This window comes from Panicum hallii, chromosome 2, assembly GCF_002211085.1.
Source record: "Panicum hallii strain FIL2 chromosome 2, PHallii_v3.1, whole genome shotgun sequence".
In the NCBI taxonomy this organism is placed as follows: domain Eukaryota; kingdom Viridiplantae; phylum Streptophyta; class Magnoliopsida; order Poales; family Poaceae; genus Panicum; species Panicum hallii.
Genome location: NC_038043.1, coordinates 51,678,157 through 51,696,635, shown reverse-complemented (window position 1 = coordinate 51,696,635; position 18,479 = coordinate 51,678,157). Strand labels below are relative to the sequence as shown.

General features: G+C 45.1%; 1 protein-coding gene and 1 pseudogene across 1 annotated transcript; one reads left to right on the top strand and one right to left on the bottom strand.

Annotated features, from left to right (window-relative positions):
• Positions 1–9,530: 9,530 nt before the first annotated feature.
• On the bottom strand, positions 9,531–11,174 carry LOC112881404. Its single transcript, XM_025946068.1, has 3 exons — positions 10,944–11,174; positions 10,603–10,808; positions 9,531–10,434 (listed from the first exon to the last, which is right to left on the bottom strand). The coding sequence occupies exons 1-3, from the start codon at positions 11,040–11,042 to the stop codon at positions 10,227–10,229; spliced, it is 513 nt and encodes a 170-aa protein (XP_025801853.1). The 5' UTR covers positions 11,043–11,174; the 3' UTR covers positions 9,531–10,226.
• A 726-nt stretch (positions 11,175–11,900) lies between these two features.
• Positions 11,901–17,988, top strand: LOC112881408 (annotated as a pseudogene).
• The last annotated feature ends 491 nt before the right edge of the window (positions 17,989–18,479 follow it).

Sequence of the window (18,479 nt, the reverse complement as noted above, 5' to 3'; positions counted from 1 at the left end):
GGCGGTGGAGGGGCGGGGCGCGCGAGGGTTTTCGTTTCGTTTCGTTTCGTTTGGGCGGTTCCGCGTCGGAAAACGCGCGCCAAGCGGGAGCCCCTGGATCGGTGACGTGTCCCTCCGTGTGGGACCACAGGTCAGTGTCTAGCGGCTTTGACTGCCGTGATCCTTTGGTCTGAAACGGTTTTGCCTCGACGGTAAACTTATTGATTTTAAGGCCGCGTGTTTATAGACATTCATTTTTTTAAAAATCTTTTGATCAATAATAGGGGATGGTTCCATGTGCTAATATTCAAATATGTTAAACTTTAGCACTAGCATATCCAAACGGGAGTGCTAATAGGGTGGACTAAACTTTAGCCAAGACTTAAAAACTTTAAAAAAATAAATGCTAATAGTTGTTAAAGTTTAGCACTAAACTTTAGCACGTCCAAACAGACTTTAAGTTGTAACATAAATATTAATATTATTTTATATAAATTTAGTTAAATTTGAAATTATTTGACTCCTTGATATTTAAAAGTTGCATTCTTTTTTTACGAAGGGACTAACTTCTCTTGAGCCCAAGTGTCTATATGTAGCAAGCCATTCTTTCACATGACCTGCAACCCAATGTGATCTTGTTTTATGGAAAAACTTGTAAAAACAAAAGGTATGTTTATCTATCATGACATTGACATGTATTACTTGGTAATGGATCATTGATCCTAATACTCCTTTCAGAATCGGTCTCATCTCTTAATCATCATTATTCCTTAGCTAAAAATATGTAAAATATGAGCTCACCGTATTTTGAACCCGATTTTTAAAATTTCTAGGCTATTTTTTTAGACCATTTACCATACCTGCTCCCTATGTTCAGACATGTACCTTTTGGTTTTTGTTGCTACGATTGAGAAGATAGCTAAAAGTACTACGCTGGCTCCGTAGTTGTAACAAAAGTACTTTGGTGATGGGTAGAGAAGGTCTTCGCACAAAAGGCATCCAAGCATAATAAAATCTAGCCTCCTACCGATATCTATGAACACACATACTAGATCAAAAGTTTCTTTGGTATTGGTCAAATGTGGAACTGCCCTTAATATTAACATGGATGGAAGTCAAAGTAGAAGGCACGTGTATTATAGGAAAAAATCAAGTATCATTCTACTTGGAATTGTATTATGCCCAAGTAGAAGCCTAAAGCACCATGGATTTACGATAGAGGGGGTAGAAGCTACCATGCACCAGTTTATTGCAGATACTAAATACAAGGAGTGTCTAACCTCAACGAGCTTGATTTATCCATTCATATTCATGCAACAAGTTCAATATTTAGTTATATCACCATAGTCAACCAAAGTTTAAACTCAATGAACATTGCACAATGCCCAGTAGCCATCTTAGAAGGGAGTTTATCAAGAAAGATAGTACCCCATTCATATTCATGCAGCAAACTCAATATTTAGTTATGTCACCACAGGCAACACCGAATTTAAACTCGCTGAACATTGCACAATGCCCAGTAGCCATCTTAGAAGGGAGTTTATCAAGAAAGATAGTATCAACCTTTTGTTAGAAATATGCCCTAGAGGTAATCATAGAGATGATCATATTTCGTTGCATCCATGATGTATTATGTGTTCATCGAATATCCATGAAAGGCAATTTGTATTTGTATTTATTGGTAATTATATAAATTGTTTGTGAGACTCTTTACTTGTATCTTGTAGGGTTATTCTAGAGTTGTTCCTAGTCGGAGTTCATGTAGCATATGTATTATGTATTAGTTGATGACTGTGTTTCATAAGTCATAGATATGGAGATGTCAAACTAATAATATGGGCGTATGTATGACATGAGGCTGGACCGACCCAACACGAGAAATAGAGAAATAGTGATTTCTCATTACACAATGTGTACAATGTGTCCTTAAACCCGAGATTGTCGCATATACTCAAGATGTGAATTGACCTACTTAGGAGCCATCAAAAGCTACTCTGTAACTGGGCAGTTATAAAGGTGGTTCTTGGGTTTGTCAAGAACTATGCTGTGAGACATGGTCAGTCAAGATGGGATTTGCCTCTCTTGAGAGAGATATTTCTGACCCCCTCGAGAGATCGGATAAGAAATGCATGGCCGTGTTAGGGTTAAGTGTTAACCAAGGATTCCGGATCACGGCATCGAGAAAGAGAGGTCAGCTTGGAGCTAGACCAAATATCGTGAGGCAAAGGGAATAGCATGTATATAAGATTATGACGGCTCGTGTGATATGATCTTTGCGCGCGCATAGGAGTTGACACGTCTTGCTAGAGGCCGCTGTCAACTATTGGTTGAGTAGGAGTACTTGGGCCATGTCTGTTCGCGCGTGAGCTCATAGGGTTGGAAGCCTATGAGGATATGATTCGAATTATACTGGTCTTACGTGCACTAGTGGACCTTGTTAGTTTGATCTCATGCCGGATCGGTCCAACGACCGATCCGGAGTCCGTTACGCGCCCTGATCGGGGGTGCACAGCCAAGTCAATGGCATGTGGGCCCCCGTCGCGCAGCGCCAAATAAAAGCAAGAGGTGGGGGGCCGGGGCACACGATACGAAGTTCACCGTGTTGCCTGTAGCCCCACCTAAATGAAACCCTAGCCTAATCTGATCTAGTGGTGGCGTTGAAGCGACGGGAAGCGCCGCCGTCTTTGCACTGCATCACCGCCGCAAGCGCTTCCTCGTCCTCGACTCCGGCTCGGTTTCTTCTTCGCCATGGCAAACAACAATGAATCCGGCTCGTCGACCGGAGGTACGCTACATCGCAATCTCTCTCTCTCTCCCTCTCTCTGTTTCACTCTTGGTTAGTCCCAAATACTATCTTGTTTAGCTAATCACCGAGCCATCTAGCACTTAGTCGATCACTAAGTTCTAACAATGGTATCAGAGGCCTAACTAAGTGTAGTTAGGCTCGGGTAAGATCTTTGAATAGCAATTAGAATGAGAGGATTTCGCATCAACACGAAAGAAAGCAAGAACAGAAAGATTGAGCCCTTTTCGGGGTGAAAGAACACACGCACCCCGTGCCAAACCCGCAAACCCTAACCCTAGCTCACATCAGAAAGGGGCGGTACAAGGGGAACTTACCAGTTTTCCTCTTGGGCCGTCCACCGTCAACACGCTCGGGACGCCGGCGCCTTGACCAGATCCCGCGCGGTCCTCTGCCTCGTGTGGACGGAGGCCGCGCGAGCCGTTGACCCGGCATGGGTCGCTCGCCGCGCCGTAGATCTGGGCACCACAGTGACGCCGCTCGACGGCGGCGCGCTCACCTTGCGGTGAACGCGCGCGCCGGCGAGGGGGCTCGCCGTGGCGCCGCTCGCTCCGAGCCGCCGGCCGTCGCCCTCGCTCGCGTGGGTGGGAAGAAGAAGACGCCGGGGGAGCGGAGAGAGGAATACGCTAGGGTTTCCGGGAGAAGCGGCTCGCTCGGGGTTTTGATCCGCCGAGATCAACGCGCGACCGTCGATCGTGATCGAACGATCGCGGTCGTTCCGCGCGTGTGTGGGCCACTTTTGGCCCAGGCGAGGCGCCGCTTTCCCGGCCCAGGCCCAGGTTGCGGCCTGGTGCGCGGGTCAGCGCCCCACACGCGCGTTGTTGCCCGTGTTTTGGGCTGGGCCGCACTGGGCCGTGATGGGCTGGACCACATGTACAGTAGCCTTTACCAATTAAGTAATTTTTCAGAAACACTTTTACACATTTCTTGTATGGTTTTTATCTCTATTTTATTTCTCACCAACGTGATAAATTCTATAGAGAGATAGTAAGTTAGAAAGTTTCTGAAAATAAGCATAGTTTAATTTTTCCACTGCAAATTTAATTAAGTTCTATCCTTTAATTATTTTAGAACCAACGGGATATTATAATTAAAGGAGTCAGTTTTATGTTTTTCTTCCGTTATAATATTGTTATTTTCTGACCAACGTTGATAATAGCAGTATTATAATTTTTTCAGTAAGTTTCCATGCATTTGTTCTAATTCTGCCCAACGGTGATTTAGAATTAATGTAGCCAGTTATTTGTATATCTTAATATTGACCAACGTTAAATTGAGATATGCAATTATTGTTTTATAAAGCAGTTCTCACCTTTTTCTTGATTTAAATTTCAGGATCTAATGCCATGACTTTCATTAATGCTATACCGCCGTTGGATGGTTCCAACTACGGGATATGGGCACAGAAGCTAGAAGTGGCTCTCGCACTGTCCGATATTGACTTAGCTATCACCTCACCGTGTCCCGTTAGTCCCGGAGAACTGGTGAGGGACCCGGATGAGAGTTTTGCCGCTTGGCAAGCTCGCCAAAGTGAACATGCAAACGTTCAAATGAAGTATGATCTTGAGAGAGCAAAATGGAACTCTTCCAACAGAAAGTGCTTGATGGTCATCAAGAGTTCCATTATAGACAGTATCAGGGGAGCAATCCCAGATTGCGCCACCGCAGTTGAGTACTTGAAGAAAGTTGAGAGTCAATTTGTTGGCTCTTTAAAAGCTTATGCGCAAACTCTGATTCAGAGGTTAGTAAATGACAAGTACACTGGCGGTGGTGTGAGAGAGCACATACTGAAGATGAGCAACATGGCATCTAAGCTCAAACCTATGGACATGGAGCTTCCTCATGCTTTCGTTGTACATTTGGTTCTAGCTTCCCTGCCAAAAGAGTTTGAAACCTCCGTGGTTAACTACAACATCAGCCCAGAGACATGGGATCTAGAGAAGCTCATCGCGATGTGTGTGCAAGAAGAGGAAAGACTTAAAGCCTCGCATGGTGACACGCTCAACTATGTCAGGCACAACAAAAGAAACAACTCTTCTGATAAATACACGAGGCCACAAGGGAAACCTCAGTTCAAACGGGGTTCCACTTCTTCTTCTTCTTCGACTCACCCAGGCAAGGGTGCAAAGAAAGATCAACCGCACATTGAGAAAGATCAATGCATGTGGTGTCACAAGACAGGACACTACAAGAAAGATTGCCCAGATTTTCTAAAGCATTTAATTAAGAAAGGTGAGGATGTTATCACATTTATAGATGAGACCCTGTACGTAAGTTATTCTAACTCTACTTGGTGGATTTACTCAGGTGCAACTGTTCATGTTGCTAATTCTTTGCAGGGTATAAGTACAAGAACGATGCTGCAAAGAGGGGATAGATGGCTGAAAGTCGCCAATGGAGTTAGAGCCGATGTTGAAGCAGTTTGTCAACTCACATTAGAATTAGAGAACGGTTTTAGTCTCCAGTTGCATAATGTTCTTTATGTACCCTCTTTGTCTAGAAACTTAATTTCAGTATCATGTTTGGCAGATGATGGTTATGATTGCCATTTTGGCAAAGAATAATGTGAGATTATATCTAATAGTCAGTGTGTTGATCTTGCCATCCGACAAGACAAACTTTATATGTTGCCTATGCATGAGACTGTAAATTCTGTTAGCAATACTACGAGTATTGAACGCACGACTAACGACGCAAGTAATAAGCGCAAACGATGCGACAACGAATATTCAGCGAAATTATGGCACTGTCGTTTAGGCCATATTTCGAGGGGGAGAATTGAGAGATTAATTAAACAAAATATTCTCCATCCGTTAGATTTTTCAGATGAAGAACATTGCATCGATTGCATTAAAGGAAAGTACGTTAAGAAAATAAAGAAAGGAGCCAAACGTAGTTCAGGGGTTTTGGAGATAGTGCACACAGATATCTGTGGTCCATTCCCCATAAAGTCTGTAGACGGTTATGATTCGTTCATAACGTTTTACAGATGATTATTCGCGTTATGGCTATATTTATCCAATTAAAGAAAGATCAGAAGCGTTAGATAAATTCAAGATTTTTAAGGCTGAAGTAGAAAATCAGTAAAATCTTAAGATAAAAGTAGTGAGATCTGACCGTGGGGGTGAGTACTACGGTCGACACACCCCATATGGCCAAATTCCTAGACCTTTTGCAAGGTTTCTACAGCCTCAGCAAAATGGAGTTGCTGAAAGACGTAACCGTACCTTAATGGATATGGTGAGAAGTATGCTAAGCTACTCCACGTTACCGATTAATTTATGGATGGAGGCGTTAAAAACCGCTATTCATATTCTTAATCACGTACCGAGTAAGTCGGTGCCTAAAACACCGTATGAGTTATGGACTGGGAGAAAACCCAGATTAAATTATTTACATGTGTGGGGCTGTCCAGCTGATGCGAAAGTATTTAATCCAAATATTGGAAAGTTAGACCCTAAGACAGTAAGTTGCCACTTTATTGGTTATCCAGAAAAGTCGAAGTGTTATCGTTTCTACTGTCCTAATGGATATACAAAGTTCGTAGAAATGAGACACGCTGTCTTTTTGGAGGAACAGATGATGAGGGGGAGCACGGTAGCTCGAAAGATTGACCTTGAGGAGAAGCGGGTCTTTGTACCTACTCCGATGATCCAGGATCCATTTTTCGTGTTGCCTGTTGCTGCCTCACCTACAGTGTCAGCACCTGTTGTTAGTTCTCCAGCTGCGGCGATGAGTCAGAATCAGGAACCTGTCCTTCAGGATCCGACAGAACCGATAGCCGCACATGAAGGGGAGCAACAGCAGCCCCAAGTAGAAGAGGTGCCGATAGCTGAGGCACCAAGAAGGTCTCAAAGAACAAGAAAGCCCGCTATTTCGAACGATTATGAAATCTATAATAGCGAGTAAATTCAGATGGAGGGTGACCCCACTTCAATTGAAGAAGCCATGAGAAGCGTTCATTCATCTGAATGGTTGGAAGCCATGAAAGATGAAATGAAATCGATGAGTACCAACGATGTTTGGGATCTAGAAGAAATTCCTAAAGGAGCCAAAACAGTATGCTGTAAATGGGTCTACAAGACAAAATGTGACTCCAAAGGGAATATAGAAAGATATAAAGCGCGACTTGTGGCGAAAGGTTCCACGCAAAGAGAAGGGATAGATTATAATGAAACATTTTCTCCTGTTTAATGCAAGGATTCCTTCAGAATTATAATGGGCGTTAGTGGCACATTATAATTTAGAGTTACATCAAATGGATGTAAAGACGGCGTTCCTGAACAGGGACCTTTATGAGAATATTTATATGGCACAGCCAAAAAGTTTTGTCGTGGAAGGAAAAGAAAAGATAGGATGTCGTCTAAAGAAATCCATTTATGGATTAAAGCAAGCCTCCAGACAGTGGTATTTGAAATTCGATGAAACCGTAAGAAAGTTTGGTTTCAAAGAAAATGAGGAGGACAACTGCATTTACGCAAAATTTAAGAATGGAAAATTCGTTTTCCTTATTTTGTATGTGGATGATATTCTGCTTGCTAACAGTGATATTGATCTGCTATTGGAGACAAAGAAATTCTTGTCCTCAAAGTTCGATATGAAAGATTTAGGTGAAGCCTCGTTCGTTTTAGGTATTGAGATTCACCGAGAAAGAAGCAAGGGGGTTTTAGGATTATCGCAGAAAGCATACCTAGAAAAGGTTCTAAAGAAGTACGGTATGCATGCGAGTAAGCCAACACCTGCTCCTATAGTCAAGGGCGATAGTTATGGGAAATTTCAGTGTCCCAGAAATCAGTATGAAATCGATCAGATGAAGGCGGTACCATATGCTTCAGCTGTCGGAAGCCTATAGTATGCTCAAGTATGTACGCGCCCTGACTTAGCATTTGTCACCGGGGTATTTGGCAGATTCCAGAGTAATCCAGGGATAGAACACTAGAAAATGGTTAAGAAAGCCTTGCGTTATGTGCAAGGAACGAAAGACCTTATACTAACATATAGGAGATCTGAATCCCTAGTGATAGAGGGTTATTCAGACTCAGACTTTGCGGGAGATAAGGATGACAGAAAATCCACGTCAGGCTATGTGTTTACTCTCGCAGGTGGAGCTATATCGTGGAAAAGCTCCAAACAGACAGTCACTGCATCGTCTACGATGTATGCAGAATTTATAGCTTGTTACGAGGCATCGGGGCAGGTTAAATGGCTAAAGAAATTCATACCCAGATTAAGAGTGGTTGACAGCATTGAAAAACCACTAAAGATGTACTGCGATAATGAGTCTGCAGTATTTTACGCTCACAACAACAAGTCAAGTGGAGCTGCCAAACACATTGACATAAAGTTTTATGTTGTTAAAGAGCAAATCCAGGATCATACAATCAGTCTTGAGTATTTGAGCACAAAGAAGATGTTAGCGGATCCGCTCACAGAAAGCTTATCACCCAATGTGTTCAGAGAACACTTAGCCGGCATGGGTTTACGGGAAAGCTTATGATTCCTGGACAGTAAGGGCCCAAAAGTAAGATTCTGTTTCAAACAGAAAAGTGTGTTGTAGCTGTTAATCCAACAGTAATAACTGTTGAGACGAGGCATGCTCTATGCATTGATCTGAATGAAATCGGACATAAGAAGTGAGTAAGTGAGTTGAGATCAAAGGGGAGAATGTTAGTTTGATCTCATGCTGGATCGGTCCAACGACCGATCCGGAGTCCGTTACGCGCCCTGATCGGGGGCGCACAGCCAAGTCAATGGCATGTGGGCCCCCGTCGCGCAGCGCCAAATAAAAGCAAGAGGTGGAGGGCCGGGGCACACGATACGAAGTTCACCGTGTTGCCTGTAGCCCCACCTAAATGAAACCCTAGCCTAATCCGATCTAGTGGTGGCGTTGAAGCGACGGGAAGCGCCGCCGTCTTTGCACTGCATCACCGCCGCAAGCGCTTCCTCGTCCTCGACTCCGGCTCGGTTTCTTCTTCGCCATGGCAAACAACAACGAATCCGGCTCGTCGACCGGAGGTACGCTACATCGCAATCTCTCTCTCTCCCTCTCTCTGTTTCACTCTCGGTTAGTCCCAAATACTATCTTGTTTAGCTAATCACCAAGCCATCTAGCACTTAGTCGATCACTAAGTTCTAACAGACCTCGGTTAGGAAGTCTATTAGTGGGCGTAGGGGTGGGGGCGCATGGAGGAGCTAACTAATTCCATGCCTATTGGCAGCCGTCTGTTCCCACGTCCGCGCCTAAGGTTGCCCTCGCGGACCTAACAGTCCGGAGTGCGACGCTTCTTCCCCGTACGTGTGGATACCTTGAAAGTGCTGCATCTACTGCACGAGAACGAGCCGCACGTGAGGAGATCTTGCAACTGCACTGCCAGCGACCGACTGCACTACCCGACGCGCTACAGAAGTTCCGCACCCGCGCGTCTAGCGGTAATTCCGTGATCTATAACAACATTTTTTCTGATTTATGCGGTGGAAATTTTATTTATTGCTTGTGTAGCCCAGCTCGTATCCCTTTACCTTTGTTGAACTTTCATTATCGGAGCAATGCTCTCAAACAACTATGTTACCATTCTCATTCTTGGGGGCTTCATCTAAAAGTTTGCGGGCTCTTCTATATCGGATACAATATAAACACCCCTATAGTCCTCCATTATTGCCCATAAAAGAGGCTCCTAACGACATCAAAGCAATGCACTTGTGGATACCTAGATTGTGTCGCACTAGGCAAGAAGTCAAAGGAGGAAATATTAGATGGGCGAAGAACTAACTTTGCAGTTGAGGGCCATTATTGATCTCTTGCTACCATGATCTGGACCTAGGTTGAATGGCCTGATGATGATCAAGAAGTTTTAGCCTCCATGAGGATATGGCTAAATGACTGAACTTCGGTACACATATGCCAGCATGAAGCGATCCAGTACGTATTTCAGCCAGGGAGCCTGTTGCTGTACCGTCATTCATTCAGTGACACTCCCATATTCAAATGGAGGACATGACACTGATTCGGCTGAAGATCGACCGGCCAGCTGATGCATCTGTTCCCCTCATCAAGGTGAACCGACGAGTCCTCCATTTCCACGAGTGATCGAGCTCCGTCGGCTGCCAGTGGCGATCCCGAATGGGGCAGCTGGCAAATAAATCACACGGAGCTTGACTTCTGAACGCCGTGTCAACTCGCCGGTTGTTCTCGAGCGCCCTGATCGAGAAGACTACTGAAACTAGTCGATGGGGAGTGCTAGGACAAAAAAAGTTCCTGCAATGTTTCATTGACATGTCGAGCCTGCCAGTCCGCGAACACACGATGGGGAGAACTCCAAGACGCCAAGCCAAGGTACCATGCATGGCCGTTCGAGACACCCAGCAAAATTACAACCCATCTCCTCACGGAGACGGGGAAGAAGATATTAGCACGACGCGCGCGGCCACGGACAGGGCGCGCCGGCTACCCGTGCGTCGCCGCGCGGCGTTCCTCCCGCGCCGCGGCGCTGGCGGAGGCGTAGTAGACGACGCAGAAGAGCGCGTGCGCGAAGCAGAGGACGCCGCCGATGGAGAGGAACCGGTGGCGCGCCACCCCGCAGTCCGCCAGCTTGTTCTTCCTGTTGGGCAGCGCGCCCAGGACCAGCAGCGCGACCCCGACGACGAGGACCATCCTGCTCATCACCCCGACACGGCAAGGATTAAGAATATAATCGCTTGCCACCAAAGCAAACCGAGGTTTTCTATGTCCAGAGCAAGATTTCCTGGACTTGTTGATCTTTCGAAAAAGAAGATTTCCTGGACTTGTTGTCTTGTTGGAGTAGGGGATGCCGCGTACGTACCATGTGAGGACCAGGGCGAAGGACGCCATCTGGCGGTTGGGCGACGCGCGGCGGAGCTTGTCGCCGGAGCAGGAGCACGCGCAGCCGCCGGCGGCGTTGGCGATGGCGTGCGACGCCGCCAGCACGGCGGCCGCCGCGATGCCGAGCTCGTAGGCCCGCCGCACCGGCTGCCGGCACTCGATGAACAGGATCCGCAGGTGCCGCCCCTGCAAGCATGAACCATCCGAAGCGCCACGCCAGGTGAGGGAGCCGGCCACTAGCATGAACAAGCCCCCCGCTTCCCGTTCCCGGTTTTCACACACACGCTCAGAAAAAGATCCCGAGAAAGAAAGATGGCTTGCCTGGCTCTGAGCCTTCTCCGCATGGATCCCGAGCACGCCGGCAGCGGCGTCCATGGCGAGGACCAGGAGGCAGACGACCACGGCTTCAACTCTCGCCATGGCCCGGCTTCTCCGTCCTCCTCTTCTCCCTGTGCCTTGGGATGCTGGCGTGCAGAGCTAGCAGGGTATGCGCAGCGCGACAGTGCTGAGCCTGTGAAACGGACTGGTGTGCGAGAGAGAGGGACAGAGATGCCGGCCGGTCTCTGCTTTTCATGTTCTTTATCCCTGCCTCAGCCTTGGTTTTCTTTACCCATTCCGTGTCACGAGCACTGCGGAAAGCCACCAGGTGTCCGCCGCCCGCCGAGCGAGAAGAGAGACGTTGAGGCTACGCTCGGCCGACATCCTCCAACCTCCTTGGCGTATCATTAACAATCCACTAACAGCGGGCAGTGCAGTGCATAGGGTAACCTCGGCTGGCCCACGCCTGACTGAAGCCCTGCTCCGATTCTCATCCCATCCGTGCACTCCACCTGAGAGGCATGCCGTTTATTCTCCAGAAAATTTGCTTGGGAAAGCAGTTTTTATTTTCCCCCGAACGATAAGGTGATATCTGCAGCACACTTTCTTTTTCTTCTCGTTTTTCTTCTCGTATACAGCTACAAGCACATATAGAATAATTTTTTTATAATACCTGCGTACCCGAGCCGCCTCGCCGGGACCCGGCCCGCCCCCTCGAGCACGCCTCCCCCCACCCTGTTCGGTTTTTCTCCCCTTCTCCGGTTCCCCCCACCCATAATCTGTGCCCAGAACAATTTGTATTACATAGCAGTAATATATCTCCTGTTGCTCGTTTTTATATAGTTCATAAAATCTCAATATGTTTCATGCAGCTGTACTGCCTTCTCATGGTTTAAAATATTCTCATGCCATTTTCAAACTATCTATTGAACTCAATGCATTTCTACCCTTGCCAGGGTCCCCCAATATCAAAGCGGTGTGCAAAGCCATCTCAAAGTTTGAACATTAGGTGCAACCCTCGTGACGTCATTTTCACTACTCAACTGCTGAACCATGACCAGTATGCGGCCATCGAAGCTCTAGGCTTTGGTCATCTCCTCAGGATGCAGATTGATGCTGTGGAGAGCAGTGATTTGCTTACCTAGATCATGGATAGAGTCAGCCCAGTTGACATGATAACACGCATTGGCCCAGGCAAGGTGTTGCCAATTACACCTTCAATAATCCACATGGTTCTCGGTTTGCCAAAAGGAGGTTCTACCTTGCAATCCTTTTCCCGAGCGGCAGTTGTTCAGTTTTGGAAGCAGCTGATTAGTGAACTAAATGAGGAGTGTATCTCTGATGATGATCCGATCCACATATCCAATTTGCAGGAGGAGATACTAAAGGGCCGTGTGGACTCGCTTTTCATGAGATGCTTCTTTATGATTGTTTTCAATCGCCTGTTATTCCCAACTAGCAGCTCCGATATTGATTCAAGCAACATCAGCAAGGCTATGCACCCTGAATTGCTTAGTGCAGTTGACCTGTCCCAGACTGTATTCAATGATCTTCAGGCCTCAATTCTAGATGGCATGGGAGGAATAAGGAACAATTCACACAGAATATATGGCTGCGTTGTATTTTTAACTGTATGTTTCCTCTATCTTGTATCCTCTCATGTTTTCAAATTACCTCATTTGTCCCCTGTGTTAACAAAGTAATGGTGTTCACTAGTTTGTTTGACTGCTTCACAGGTGCTATACTTGGGCAACCTTCACCACTCCCTCTCCCCCTCTTACTGGGTATCCACCCCTCGAGTCAGGTTCCACAACAACGCCACGATACATGGTCTGATCATTGCAGACAGGGTTCAGGGAAGAGATGGCTCCAAGACTTATGGTTCCATAATGGTTAGTTCCTTTAGTGCACCCTCATCTTTTACCAAACTTTTGCCCTGTTCTGATAAAAGCTCATGGTGGTCAGACCATGTCTGGAACTGGGCAATTTGAGTAAACTAGTTTGAGTCTTGTCAATTATGACATTGTGGATAATTACTACATGCTGTATTTGTGAATTAGGACCTAGTGATATCTTGGTTGATCTGACAGAGAGACTCTTGTTCATATAATTATTCAGAAAGCCATCTATTCTGTTCGGTACTGCATCCTTTGATTTGTGGCTCCATTATGAAAAGTAGCAACAGTTTATGTGGTTATTGAGTGTATTTTCAGGGTCTTATACTCGTTGTGTATTTGCCCAGTTAGTAAGGTACTGTCTGTTTTTGGAGAGCAAGGATTTTCAGTACCTGGGCCAAATTGGTTCTGTTAAATCATGTACTCTTCTGTTCTGTCCAGATTTGTTTACAAATATGTATCTTGTTTTTACATGATATACTCTTGTTTAATACTAGTAAGATCATGTCGAAAGAACACCTATGTATTTCTTCCCATATTTTTATTCCTGGAATACTATTTCTGCTCAAATTATCGCATTATTTACAACAATCCCATATTGTTATTGCTGGAATACTATTATCGATCGTTTGAAATACTCCTCGTACCCTGTTTTGCAGTTCAAGAGCTGAAACAGCACCTGCTACGGTGCTGTGCCTGTAGATAAAGATGTGTTGGACGACATGACAAATGCTCACCAGTTTTGCGGCCCTCGCATGTGCGATTTGTTATCGCGGCCGCTGGCTCGTCTTAGAGGCCATCCATTGGAAGCCATGCTTGAAGTGTTGGACCAGTTTGACTTAACCCTATCGGATAACACTAGTATTATCCAAGCCTCCATAAACAAAATTGTGAGAGCTCCTATCCGTCTAGCTGAAAAGTTCCGTCTGTAATAGAGGAGCTTATTGCTGCACAGACGTTGTTGTCTGATCCCAACCTTATTGGCGAGTCTTCACGGAGGAACAATTGTGGCGATGAAGATGACTTTGTTGATGCTCACACCGGTAATACACATTGCTGCCTTCAAGTTGCTTTGATAATGTTCAAAATTTATCATTCATACTAAACTCGTTTCTGTTTGAATATTTCCTTGTACTACAAGGATGCACCAAGTGCAACGAGGGCCCCAAGTACTGCCTACAGACATCACATCAATAGGGAAGATTTCATCCCCGACCCTTCTCCCGCAGGTGTGCATTGATGCCTATCACATTCTATAATATGCAACACGCTCGGTCATGACTTATGAAACCTTACTGCTAAGATTGGATTTCCTTTTTCTATATCATGCACAAGGCCAAAATGGAGATCTGTCACCGGTTGCTACCGCACCTCATGATAACCCAGACGGTAATGTAAGTCTCAAAAGACACTACTACCACCAACAACCTTCTACACCATCATTCCCAGCTAGGAGTTTGTCATGCGTGTTGAATCCCAACGAATACCATGAAAAGTTTCTCAGTTACCTGTGTGATCAAATTCTCGCACCGGAAGTCACCTTCTTCTTTGTTTTCACGGACTTTGAATTGGTCTTGCCCCCAAGATATTTTTGAAGACCTATATATATATATATATTCCTACTTCTTTTGTGTGTAATTATCTTTTACCGACAATGTGAACACTAATTTTGCTTGTGCGAAGCAAAGCAGTAGAGCAAATAAAGTGTCATCATGGACGACTGCGACTAAAGAGAGGACGGCTGAGACTAAAGAGAGCGAGACACATTGCATCTTGCTAGAAAAAAAAAAAGAAGAGCTATGCGTGCTGGTCGTATACTCGTATTGAAGAGGCAGCACAGGAGAAAGCAGGAAGGCTGATCCGGCAAGCTTTTCGTACATAGAGAGAATATTTTGGCTGTGATGGCTACATAGCATCCGGACGTGTTGAGCTTTCTTTAGAAAGCTATGCAGCTTTATGATTTAAAATTTTCAGTAATCTTTTAGATGGGAAAAGCTTTTAAGTTATTTCATCCTTTTTATCTGAAGTTCTACTAAAGTAGTATCTCTCATGACTATCTTAAATTCTCAACGGTAATATTTTTTTAATTGAACAGCTGGTAACTGGTATAGTTGCGCATTTTACCCCGGATCCAAAATTAGAAAACGTATTCACCGGAATTCTTTTTTGCGGGAACCAATCAGGCCCACACAGGCGGGGGCAGCAGAGATGATGCGCCAGTGGCCCAGCCACCACACAACAGATGGGCCCAAACCCAATTTGCCCCTAGCTGCGCCAGCGGAGCGGAAGCCGCCGCCCTCTCTCGTCCAGCATCGCAGCGCCCTAGGCTCGAAAAACCTCGCGAGGCAACCGGCCGCCGGCGCCGCCTTCGAAGCAAGAGGGCGAGGACCGGAGGAGGAGGTGGGGCAAGATGTCGTTCCGGGCGCTGGAGATGTACAAGAAGGTGGTGCGGTGCGTGGGCGGCGAGGGGAAGCTGCCGGCGGAGCTGATGAAGTCGGCGAAGGACATGCTCCCCGACAGCAAGGTCGTCATGGGCGGGCCAAGCGCGGCATCTTCGCCGGCCGCCACATCCAGTTCGGGAACAAGGTCTCCGAGGACGGCGGCAACAAGTGAGCCATCTCGCCTCTTCACCACGGCAATCCATTTCCCTCCCCCATGTCCTGATCCATGCGCGTAGGTGCTGTCTGTAGAAATTCAGTTTTCGAAATGGGGATTACGGTTTTGCGATTGAGTGTAGTGTGTTCGTTTAGACTTGGTGTGTGATTTCAGCCTTCGATGGGAAATTAGGATATATCGATCTGGATGCAAGGCTGGTCCCCGAAGGAAATGCACAAATTTAACTAGAGAAGAAAATTGTGTAGGGTGAGCTCTACCTCGGAGAGCAAGGCTGCACTGTTCAGTTGTTAACTCCCATCTGGGCAGCACACACAGCGCAGTCTCGCCAGGTAACCAGATCCCCTTTCCGCTCGACCCCTCTCCAATCAGAGGGGACAGTCTCCGCCCTCATCTTTGGTACTGATTAGTGCTTGTTAGATTCTTAGCAGTTGGTATGTTCATCTCGGTTGGTCTATAGCAATAGCTGAAACTCCTTGGCTTTACTGCTTTAGCTGCAGCTCGGCCAGCTTGCTTCTTCTCTCTGAAAATGGTGTTACATAATTGACAGGGATTTTGGTTTAAACAAAAAACATTTTAAAAAGGTCTGTTTTGATTGCTCAATTGTTGCTACCTCAACTAATAAGTCTTTTGAATTATGGGATGAGATGCATACCGACTGAAATTTTCTCCTTACTCTTCTGTATATTTGGCCAAGCAAAAGGAAACATGACGATGGCAGTGATTCAGATAATGTTAAATTTGTGATGTATCTCCGATTACATGCATGTCAGTGCTGAGTTGTTTTTTCTTCCTTCCATGTTTCTTTATGTGTTTTTGTTGCCTTGCATATGCACAACAGGTTTGGTTGAAGCCTTGAAGGTAATGCGGTGTTGAATTTTCTATCTTACAATTCATACTTTGGTTCGTAATTTTGGTAATGCTCTGCAATGGTGTGGTGGTTGTGTAATGCTTGAATAAGTTCAGTGTTAGCTACCTTTGCAAGGATCATCCTATCGGTCCAGGTTGATAAATTTGTACCTGTAACCTTCACTTCTAGACTATTATGCTTAAACTCACAGATTGCAAAAGAAAAGCAGAACTGCTATTTTGTCTGTCTCAAAACCTTACTAGCAAAGAGGGCTCTTTGATCTAAACCTGAAATTATTTTCTTGATATATGGATGTACCACTTACAACTAGATTCAAGCTACTGTAATAACCACTGATGGTTCTTTGGATTTAAAATAGAGGAGAGAATTCAAATTGTCACTAATTCTTTATAGCATTAGTAACAGAGAAACATAACGCCGTGTTGCCATGATCTAAATTAGGTTTATGTGCTTTGCAGTTTGAGTGAAGCACTTATCATGCAGGCTATTGATGTGCATACTACAGAGGTAAATAATGTTTAACGGTTGTATTTCTTTTTGTTACTCATGCTTTGAAGCTGTGAGTTCTACTTGGGCAGGCCGTGTTTGTAGATGTGGGCTTTGACTGCCCCTTTTGCTAACTCTTGAGTGGTAGGTCTTTGACTATTTGCTCCTTCAGAACAGTGATTGGCTTCTGCTAAGCATAGGCCTTGTTCGTGTTGAGGGTGAGGTGAGATCTGAATTTCACAGAGCTCCTTAGCTTTATCGTATCTTATTCAATTTCTCCCATGGATAAAATGTTGTCAGAGTAGTTAGTTTAGTAGATAATCTTATCAATAATCTTAGTAGATAAGCTTATAGATAATTTTTCTCCTATATTCCCAGATTGAGTGAAATGATGCTATGTCCTTGACAAATCGTGTAGTTTTTAGTGAAATGATACTTGCCTTTCTATTTATTTCTATTATGGTGTCTTTTTATCAATGTAACAAGTATTCTACCATGATGTTGCTTTCAGTTATAAAAAATGGAGGTTTTAAGTTACATGATGATCCCAATCCCATTGCCTGACAATGGACAAACAGTAACGCTTGACCAATGCACTGTATCTGGTAGCAGCCGTGTTGGGGCAGTGGCAACATAGTGGAATTGCCATGGTTTTTCTGATGCATCTTTTGGGCCAGCGGAGTAGTGGACAATGGCGAGGCTTGCCAAACATGTGGCGGCTGGTTATTCCCATGCTCAAACATCTGGTAGGTGATCTCCACGCTGGTGACAGGACCAGAGAGGATCCTGAGGGTGATATGACAGATCGAGCTGCTGCTGATCAGAGTCTCTGATGGAGGGCTGCTTCGGCCTGATTGTGAATGGGTACATGGACAGATATGCAGTGAGACTGGGGGATGCCTGGTGTGCTTGAAGCTGCCACCAGTTTGTGTTGTTTCTTTCGCTGATATATGTACCTTCTAAGACAATAGATAGTTAGGTTATTGTGGGAAGATGGATCGTTGCTGGGGTTTCAGACATGTTTTTCTTTTGATTTGCTGCGCAGAGTCGTTTGCTAGGTGGTGTTTTGCTTGGGCGTAAGATGATGTAAACTTTTATATCCTGTTGCAAGGCATGATGGGCAAGGGAATTTGTCCCTTGAAGAACTCTAATAAAAGAACTACCAATAAGCACACCTTTCATAGATATGGATTTTCTCAGTAAGACGAACTATAATTGCGAAGTTAAAACTCCATATATATTATTAGCAAAATGGCTGTGTTCAGATTCCTTGTTGATCCAGATAGGATGTGCCCACTTCACTGCAGCATTATTTCGTCTCTCAGATAGATGAAGCCTTTCTTATGTGATAGTAAATCACACATTGATGAAATTGAGTCTTTGTTGTGACTGTTTCTGCATATATCATATACTTTGAATTCAGTTTTGCTGCATTACATGCCTGGTTGTGTTATCTGTCAAACATCAGAGTCCAGGCCTTCTACACGCACATGGCAGTCCTTTTGTAGCCCAAAGTTACGATGGAGCTGAAATGCTTCTTTTCTTACAAATAAATGGAGGCAGCAAAACATTGGTTGTTCCTGGGCAAATAATGGAAGGCTTTACTCATGATATAAACTGCGAAAACTTTTCTATATCAACATCTTAGCACTCTTGTTTCGGTGAAATAACAGT